This window comes from Quercus robur, chromosome 11 (assembly GCF_932294415.1).
Source record: "Quercus robur chromosome 11, dhQueRobu3.1, whole genome shotgun sequence".
NCBI lineage: Eukaryota > Viridiplantae > Streptophyta > Magnoliopsida > Fagales > Fagaceae > Quercus > Quercus robur.
The window spans coordinates 45,346,876-45,357,413 of NC_065544.1; the positions used below are offsets into that span (position 1 = coordinate 45,346,876).

General features: G+C 32.9%; 1 protein-coding gene across 1 annotated transcript; it reads left to right on the forward strand.

The window, feature by feature from the left end:
- Positions 1–5,044: 5,044 nt before the first annotated feature.
- On the forward strand, positions 5,045–7,382 carry LOC126705731 (3-ketoacyl-CoA synthase 4-like). The gene has a single exon (XM_050404901.1). It carries the CDS (start codon positions 5,546–5,548, stop codon positions 7,067–7,069), a length of 1,524 nt encoding a protein of 507 aa, XP_050260858.1. The 5' UTR covers positions 5,045–5,545; the 3' UTR covers positions 7,070–7,382.
- Positions 7,383–10,538: the final 3,156 nt, after the last annotated feature.

The window sequence follows — 10,538 nt, forward strand, 5'->3', positions numbered from 1 at the left end:
ACTTTTGTAATGTTAGTTTTGTTTATATATTAATTAATACATAGTACTTTGTTCACCATTGAATACTCATATAATCAATTTCCAATTCAGTGTTCAAGAATTAAACCAAAATTCTAACTGTGCTATCATAAAATATTATTATTAGTATGAATTTTATGGAGTTGCGGTGTTCAAGAATTAAACCAAAATTCTTTTAAATTATCTATAATATTTTGTTCTCTGAAAATTTTATCTCTTTGATTTTATTATATTGTGTTTCTTAAGTTATAGAGAGATTTTCTTTGGTTTCTGCAAACTCTCTCTCTCTCTCTCCAGATGTAAGAAGCCTTAAACGCACGGTATAGCATTCAAGATCTACAACTCACGGTATATATTTTAGCTTATAAAGTTCAGCTTTTGTAAGGTTAGTTTGTTTATATATTTAGTCTTTACGTTTAGGTTTAGGTTTAGGTTTTAAGAGATTTATATATTACTACTATGTTGCTAAATTTCCTGTGACATCAGTTTTATGTTTTAACCAAATACATCAGGAAAGCAAGAGAAGGCACATAAATATTTAGTCCTTACGTTTAGGTTTAGGTTTTAAGAGATTTATATATTACTACTATGTGGTTGAGTTTAGGTTTAGGTTTTAAGAGATTTATATATTACTACTATGTGGTTGAATTTCCCGTGACATCAGTTTTATGTTTTTTTATATTTTTTTTTATGTAAGGTTAGTTTGTTTACATCAGTTCTTTATCTCAAAGATAAGACTTTTATTTCTACCGCAAGAACTATTTAGGTATGTATCCCTTGCAAGCATACATGAACTTAAATTGTCTTTTAATATATGCATGCTTTATTATTTTCTAATAATTTTCCCGTACATCGCACGGGTTAGCAATTAGTTATAATAATAAAGCAATGTTTTGCCGTATGCATAGAGACACATATGACATACCCTTTATTTATTTCTCCTATAATTTATAGCCTTCAAAAGGGTCCCCTCTCCCAAATTTTTAGTTGGCTGATGATGGCTCAATCTTTCAAAGCTTTTCCATCGCATCAAAAACGTTATCTTTTTCCTCCATAGAACAGCAAATATTTATTTCGGGTTTGTTTTGCAGTACAGAGAAAATTCTGGTTTCGTTTCACACACGGTATTGAATAAATTGAAACATATGACATGTGGTTGTGGATATGTTTGCACGGATACAAAGCTGAGGATTTTAATTCATGAATTTAATGAAAAAGGGTTCGGTCAATAAGACATACAGTTGTGAGTTGACATTAAGAGCTGCATTTAAGCCTTAACAATGTCAATGAGTATACGCAGTCATACGTAGTAATACTATCTTCTACTGTGCTTATTATCACATATGAATACTTTGGGACTCCAAATTCCTTTTCCTTCTTTATAAAGTTATTCATTCATAGAGACAAAAAAGAAAAAAAAGAAAAAAAGAAAAGGGACGAGAAAAGTTAACTGGTCGACACTTTTAGGTATGTATTTCAAATAGAAATACTTAGGGTCCGTTTGGTTGGGGGAGTGAAAAAGTGGGAGGATAGAAAAGTGGAATGATAGAAAATATTTAGTTTTCTCTCGTATGGTTGTAAGGGTAGAAAAGTAGAGGGATGAAAAACTCTTTTATTTGATTGAGAAAAAAAGTGAGATAATAGAAAATAAAGTTTTTATAAAATTACCATTATATTCAATTTAGGTAAAACAAAAATAATACATTATATTTTTATTAAAAAAAATATGTATAACTGATTTCTTCAATAAAAAAAATAAAATAAAAAGACGATAAGAAGTTCAAGAACCCAATTTTTTTTTTTCAAAACAATTGAAAAAAGAAAGGGTATTGTACGGACACAAAAGAAAAGAATTTAAAAAAAAAGTAAAAAAAGGAAGAAAAGACAAGGAGTCAAGGACATGACTCACAAGTCACAAGCACACAAATTCCTATAATAAAATAATAAAATAAAATTATAAAAAGGGAAAAAAACTTACGTATAACACATCAACTTGGAGTGGATAAATATGTAATTCAAGTGCTAAGTCCCCATTTTCTCTCTTTTTTTCCCAGTTCTCCTCTCAAATTGGGAGGATAAAAATTTGTGGGCCCGGGTGGATTTTTTTCCCTAATATTTATCCTTTGTGTTTTCTCTCCTTAACCAAATAAGGGAAAACATCATTTTCTCCCCTGTTTTCCTCTCTTCCTTTTCGATCTCTCCTATTTTCACTCAAACCAAATAGAGTTTTAAGGTTCAAATTTCCTTCTTCCAACTATTAAATTTTTTTTTTAATTTTTTACAGTTAAGCTGCGTTTGGATTGCGCTGATTCCAGCGCGTTTGCGTTTTTCTCCTTTCTTCTTTCTTTTATTTTTATTTTATTTTTATTTTTTTTACGCGTTTTTTGACTTGCGGTTACTGTTCATGTACTGTTCAATGAACAGTAACCGCAAATTTTGACTTTTCAAACTTTTTTTTCAACCAATTAGTGCACATCATGTACTGTTCACGGACCCACAAATTTCACTTTTCAAAAACTTTTTCATTAAAAATGGGTCCCACGGTACTATTCACATATTTAAAAATTATTTTGCTACAGTATTTTTCAGTTTTCAATTTCAGTTTTCAGCTGTATCCAAACGGACCCTTACTCAATAGCTTGTTCAATTGTCAAAATGATTGTAATTTAGTATCACAACTCTAAGATGCTTGTAACTTAGGTTCTCATTAATTAGATCGCAACAATGTTTGGGCAAGTTTGTATCTCCCAAGGCACTAAGTGCCTGGAGGAGTAAGAGAAGCGCATTGGCCTAAGTTGTCAGGTCAATATATTTAGTATATATGTATTTCTAACCATCTCTAAAAAATTGGGAAAAAAAGTTCTCATTAATTAGGAGAACTAGGGTTTACATATTACTTTTCTCATTATTGTAACTATCAAATTATGACCACTATATACCCTTAGTGTGATTGTCATTTCACAAGTATAAATGCTTTTGGGGTGGGGGGCAAAGGCCGGGGTTCAAGTATCTAGAAAGGAGTTTTACACACATATAAAATAGAGTAGAATTTCTATTTTGTATCAAAACTATCAAATTAGGGTGGATGGTCAATTCGACCTACCCAATATTGACAAATCTCACTCAACAAACTTGGCCTAGTCGAGAAATTTAAACATTCAATGCATTGTACATGGCATGCATTCAATGGTTATGGAGATTTATTTTTTTCTTCTTGACACTTGCCCTCTCTTGTCTTATCTTTTTTTTTTGAACCACTATCCTTATCTCATCTCTCGATATTGACAAATCACCACCCAATACTTTCCTCTCTTTCTCTCTCACATTAATATATCATGGTTAATTCTCATCTTGCACTCATCTTCAAGTATTTTGGTCATTTCAAAGGTTTTGAAGGTTTTTTTTTTTTTTTGGTTGTTGTCATTTTAGAAGGCACAAGGGTATTTTGGTAATTTTAGGAGACTTCAAGGCGTTATTTAGGTCATTTTGGAGAGTTTGAGGCTATTTTCAATCATTAAGTAGTTTTGAAGGTATTTGAGTCATTTTAGAGATTTCAAGTATTTCTAATTATGTATATGAATGTATAATTGGGTAAATGGATAGATGTTGAGAGCTCTTTTGAGAGGTAACATGTGTCACTTAGTAGCCCATTGTGCGAATCACTCAATGAAGTACCAAGTGAGTACAAATGGGCAAGAGACTAGGACAAACCTTCCAACTTACCACAAACATCATGAAGTGATTAAGTGAGCGTCAAATTTGTGTAACAAAACCACACCGATAAAGTTAAGAACTCTTTTATTCATCTAATTTTTTAGATTCTTGTTATTATGAGATTATCCACACAAACTCTCTAAAGTCCATGTTTATTTAAAAGATAAAGTTAATGGATATCTTGAGAACATTAATTTATAAATTAATTTTAGAAACTTTTTATGGGAAAAGAAAAAAAGTAACTAATTTTTTTTTATAAATTTTTATATTTTCTATAAAAGTAGTATTAAAACTTTCATAAAATAATCAAGTAAGTACTAATCTCCTAAAAATACTCGTTAACATACCCTTATTATTATTTTTTTTTTTTTTAAGAAAACCACAAACCCTTATTTAAATCTCACATGCATAATCCACTTTCATTAATTATATTACTTTACTTGTAGGAACACAATGGTAGACTACTCGGCCAAATCGACAAGGGAGGAATTACAAACTCGATGCCCCTTCACTCTCGAACCTATGTATGTTGTGGTCCAATTAATTAGAAGATCACCATGTGTCATCTCCCCCAAAATGTCCTTATTAGGTCCCATCCAAAATAAATGAATTGGTTGGGTAAAGCTTAATGGGTGTAATCTATTTTGTTAAATGGATAACAAATTGATAATTATATCTAGCCTGTTTATGACTAAATCCAAAATATTCCCAACCCACTCATATGTCACACTTAACATGGAAAGCCAAAATTTGCCCTACCCACTGTATTTGTCACACTTAACATGGAAAGCATCAAGATAGAGATACGTGTGGCTAAAGATTTCTAAAATATTGGTGTTCGTTTTTTCAAGGAAGAGGATTTTGAATATTAAAATCCTTAATAATTGATTTGACTAGAATTCAAATTCATATTTTTTAAAGTCAAATAAATCATTTAGCTTTGGACCCTAAAATCCAAATATGCAGAACCCAGATCTGTAATCTAAATGCTTTACAAAACACTATGATCACAAACTACTTCACAATTTTTTTTTGTTACAATCTTCACAATTTATCCTTTACAAAACATTAGGATCACAAACGCGATAATTTCATAATTTTTTCTTTATCAATCAGAATTTGTCATGATACGTTGTAATAAAAAAGTTGTGTTAATAATTTGTAGAAAATGATTTTTTCACAAACAAACTACCCAAGATGAAATACCCTGAGCAACACGGTTGGGGAACTCTGTATGGAGTTATTGGGAAACGTACAAACCCAAATCCATACTTAAAAACATATATCTGTCAGTTCAGAAAACCAGAGAAGCCACATTGGACCATCCACACCCTTCTCTTTGACTCCACTGAATTTGATTGAATCCCACTCCCACACTCCTATAAATCCTCCTCCTTTTTTTCCTCGAAATTTTATCCCCTTCAATGCAGTTTCTCCCACCAAATAAACGAACTTTGAAAATAAACTCTTCCTCTTCAAATTAAGATTCCTTTAATCATTCTGGCCTCTAGGACAGCCCAACTCCCAAACTCAAATCTCTCTCTCTATTCTTTCATCTCTATCACATTCAGTTCCTTATCTATCTACATGTTTGAATAATCTGTAAAGTGTACAGTGGGTCGTTGTTGTAGTTGTATCAACCCGTTCTAAACTCACCCAACTCTCTCTGAGAGCTCTCAGATCCCTATTTTTCACGTACAATCTTTTGCACTATACACCATATATATATCCATCTCCCCCCAAAAACCCACTTCAAAAAACACACATATCAATCTTAAAGTTCCAAACTTTGAACCCCAAATATCCAAAAACCATGAGTTCCTCACCCACAAACAAAGCTGATGGTGTTCAGATCCACCAAACCCGGATACTCCCAGATTTCCTTCAAAGTGTGAATCTTAAATACGTGAAACTTGGTTACCATTACTTAGTTTCCCACCTCTTAACTCTCTGTTTAGTCCCTCTCATGACAATGTTTATTGTCCAAGCCTCACAACTCAACCCAAATGACATTCACCAACTCTGGCTTCAACTCCAGTACAACCTTGTTAGTGTTGTTATCTTCTCCACCATTGTCGTTTTTGGATCCACCGTTTACATAATGACCAGACCCAGATCCATTTACCTTGTGGACTACTCATGTTATCGTCCACCTTCACATCTCCAAGCTCCGTTCCATCGGTTCATGGAACACTCAAAGCTCACTGGGGACTTTGACGAATCGTCGTTGGAGTTTCAGCGCAAGATTCTTGAACGCTCTGGTATAGGTGAGGAAACTTACGTGCCTGAAGCTATGCATTTCATTCCTCCTAGACCATCTATGGCTAAAGCAAGAGAAGAGGCTGAACAAGTTATGTTTGGAGCTTTGGATAACTTGTTTGCCAACACTAATGTCAAGGCTAAGGATATTGGTATCCTTGTTGTGAATTGTAGCTTGTTTAATCCAACCCCATCACTTTCAGCTATGATTGTAAATAAGTATAAGCTGAGGGGTAATGTTAAAAGCTTCAATTTGGGAGGTATGGGTTGTAGTGCTGGTGTTATAGCTATTGATTTGGCTAAGGATATGTTACAACTTCATAGGAATACTTATGCAGTTGTGGTTAGCACTGAGAATATCACTCAAAATTGGTACTTTGGTAACAAGAAATCAATGTTGATACCCAATTGTTTGTTTAGAGTTGGTGGGGCTGCTGTTTTGTTATCGAATAAGGCGTCTGAAAAGCAGCGGGCTAAGTATAAGCTCGTACATGTTGTGAGGAGTCATTGCGGGGCTGATGATAAGGCCTTTCGGTGTGTTTATCAGGAACAAGATGATGTTGGGAAAACAGGGGTTTCATTGTCTAAGGATCTTATGGCCATTGCTGGTGGAGCTCTCAAGACTAATATCACAACTATGGGCCCCCTTGTGCTTCCTATTAGCGAGCAGCTTCTTTTTTTCAGTACCCTGGTGGCCAAGAAATTGTTCAATGCAAAAAAGAAGCCTTATATCCCGGATTTCAAGCTTGCTTTTGATCATTTCTGTATTCATGCTGGTGGGAGAGCTGTGATTGATGAGCTTGAGAAGAATTTGCAGCTTCTACCGGTACATGTCGAGGCATCTAGGATGACTCTGCATCGGTTTGGTAATACTTCTTCGAGTTCAATTTGGTATGAGCTGGCTTATACAGAGGCAAAGGGGAGGATTAGAAAGAGGAACCGTGTGTGGCAGATTGCATTTGGGAGTGGTTTTAAATGTAACAGTGCAGTTTGGGAGGCCCTGAGGAATGTCAAACCTTCTGCTAATAGTCCATGGGAAGATTGCATTCACAAGTACCCGGTGCAGATTGTTGCATAGCTCAACTGCAATTTGGTTAGAGGGTCTCAATTTAGGGAAAAAGATGATACTTTAAGGGGTTTGAACTAGAATTTTCACTGTTTATGTGTTACTTGGTCTTGACAGCCATAATATGTGTGATTATGTGTGGTTTAGTTTCTTCTAGTTTGATGTTATGATAAAGTGTATGCTAAGTACAGTAGTGTTTGGATCAGTATGGTGTATGCATTTCATCAAAGGGATATATAAAATCCAAATGTGATGGAATTCATTTTCATTTAGTTTGTGAATTGTGAGAGAGTTTGAAATTAATGTAAACCATATATTTGATTTATGTCTTGGGAATTTGTCTGTTTTCATTTCTAAATGGTTGCCTGATTCTTCCTATACGAATTTAGTCAAATTACCATCTTGCATTGAGCCTTGGATGCAAGCAGAGGTAATCCTTGCTTATTATGCAATATCCTTGAGCTCTGCTGATTGAACTTTATCAGTTATTGTATACTTTGATCCACATTGAGATGCAGATATAACTTAATTGTACCCGAAATCATTAATTTTCTTGAATAAGTCAATTTTATGACTTCGATATTCTTGAGCAGTTTATTGGCTTGCTGCTGGTCAAGCCTACTCTGTCCTGCCCAGACATTCTGCACCCCAGTTGCTAGTCAAATATGTTGATTGCTTGAAAATATGAATCCCCAATCACTATCAGTCAGTACCCAGCTTAACATTTTTCTTAAATTGACTTGTCATGGTTTTCCCCTTTGTCAAAAAGTTTTACCTACACTTACTTGCAATTGTCTAGGTTTAAACTTCACAGAATTTACAAAGTCCTATTTCCTAGGTTATGTCATTGCTTTTCATTTTCATGGTACAGGACACCTTGTTTTCTGCAAAGAATGAATTTTGCTACACCAACCATGGAAGTACATACATTACCACCTTTCTTCTCCAATAAAAAAAATTAATAAAAGATATTGTTGTTTTGTGTTTTATCAAATGGCTTGCTGCCTCCCATTTATTGAAAATATCACTCAACTAGCGGTTTTGTTCTTACTGTGCTACAGTGAGTTTAAGCCCATCAGTTTTCATAGAAATTCATAATTTCGTGTACTTGGTATACTTGAAGTCTGATTTTGCTCCTCCTAGTTGATGCTGGAATATTTTTTGTGCTTAGTGCCAACTCTTCCAATGTAAACTATTTCTCGACATCCAATAGTTGAGATAAACTAGATGTTTTATAGAATTAATTGGGAATTTCTTGTCTTGAAAAACACAAATTGAAGCTTGGCAGTGGACAGTTGTAGGTTCTCTATTGCTTCTTCTCTTCTACAACCAATTTTAGGCTTCTTGGGCATTGAGTAATCTACTCTGTGAAATCAAGGCCTACAATTCATCTTCTCTGTTTTGGAAATTGTCTCCATCAGACACTCATCCACTATGTAAGTAAAATTTTGGCATAAGGTGTAATGTCTTGGGTGTATATGTAGATTTCAATGTCAGTTGCTTTCTTAAAAAGACTCCTGTTTTTTTGGAAAAATATAAGTCATGGCCTTTACCATCTATACCTACCATATAACAAAGGTAGGTTCCTTCGTGGGCAATGGGCATCTTCTACCTTAAGCAATTATTTGGTTGAAATAGCAACATAGTACTGTTTCGAAATTTTCACTTTTATTATATCTCAATTTCTCTGCACTTATGTTACTAGTATGACTTTGGTATTATTGATCAGTTGGTATCTGGACCAAGGGCATCTTATCTCATGATAATTCTACTTATGTAGGGGCGGCGCCACGTAATTATGAGGGTGGTTACAGGACCACCTTTTTTTTTTTTTTTTTTTTTTTTAATATATCTTAAAAAATTTTGAGTTTTAAATTAAAATAGGTCTTTTGACCACCCTAAAAAAAAAAAACTTAAACACTCTTAATAACAATTAAGCCCATTAAAAATAAAATTAAACCTCTTTAAAATTTTGGTCCATTGAATGTTGAATAAAAAAATTACAAGAAATGCAATGTTCACAATATTTTTCGTAATATTTTCATAATAATTCTAAATAGTAGGTTGTTACTAGTAAACCCAAAAAAAAAAAAAAAAAAAAAATTCAATGGTAAGTTCAAATTAGAACGAGTAAAAGCTTACCACCCAGGCTTTGTTGTGAAAGTGTTGCAAAAATGTTATGGATATAACACTTCTTAAAAATTACCCAAACAAACAAATTAGCCTAAAATCTCAAATCAAATGTTTAATTGTGATTTTTTTAATTGTGTTTTCAAATGGCTTATTTTAATATCGCTATTTTTTATATAAAAAATGCACACTTTTTAAATGGCTAGTATGTTAGTGCTTGCTTTAGTCTTTAGCCGAATTTGTTGCATTTATGTGATATATTTTTTAGAAAAGATAATACATTTTGTTTATATTAGTACTTATTTAGGAAATATGTTAGTAATTGAATGAGAGATCAGTAGTTTAATAATTGTTTGGTTGTGTACATTAAAAAAGATGTAGCTGATAACATTGATATTAAAACTATCATATCACACAACGATTTCAAAATATGAAAACTTGTGAAAGGAAATTTTAAAACTTTATGTATTTGCTTGTGTTTTTATTTTGTGATGTTAATATATTCAAGTTTTATTATTATTAAATTTTTTTAATTTAATTGTTTTTAATGACCACCCTAAAAAAAATTTCCTGAAGCTGCTATTGTTCTTATGTCCTTGAATTCTCTCCATAAATTTTTTTGTATCTTTGTGCGGTTTTGGATCATACTCTTGGCATGCTATCATTCATACACATGTTTCATTATCTCCAATAACTTAGCTTACTTGTGATAGAAGGAAATTAGAAATAAATAAGTCATCTTTCTATTGTTTTTTATGGGAAATATAACAAGCCATTCACAGAAGAAATGTTAAATGATAATATGTCCTTGATGTAATGAGGAAATGGGCAAAAGTTTAAATCAATACTCTTCAGGTTAATGCACTTTTGGAAATTTCCTTCCTTGTTTGTTGTATCTATCATTTTCCTTCCATTTTTCTTTTAGCCGATCGAAGCTCCCTTCAATCGAAAAGGAAAAAGGAAAGGAAGCTTTCTTGTTTCTTTCCTTGAATTCCATCCGTGTTTCACAAGAATTATATGAATCTTTCGCAACGTAATAAAATTAAATTTCTAATAGGAGTTTTGGTCATGTTATGGGAAGTTCAATTATGTGAATCTGGTTTCACTGAAGCACGAATTTAGATTATCCTTAATTGTCATGAACACTGAACTCATGAAATATGTAGTGATTGAATCTTTTCAATCATACATCATAGAAGGATACGAATAAATTTTTGCAAGATCTTATGTATCCTGCTTATAGGTTGGTTGTGAAATTAGGTCCAGCTTAGCATGTTTCGTTAAATCTTGTACAACCTTTGCGTGCTTGCTTTGACTCTACAAAGGCTATAAGATGATACGTGTAGATTTC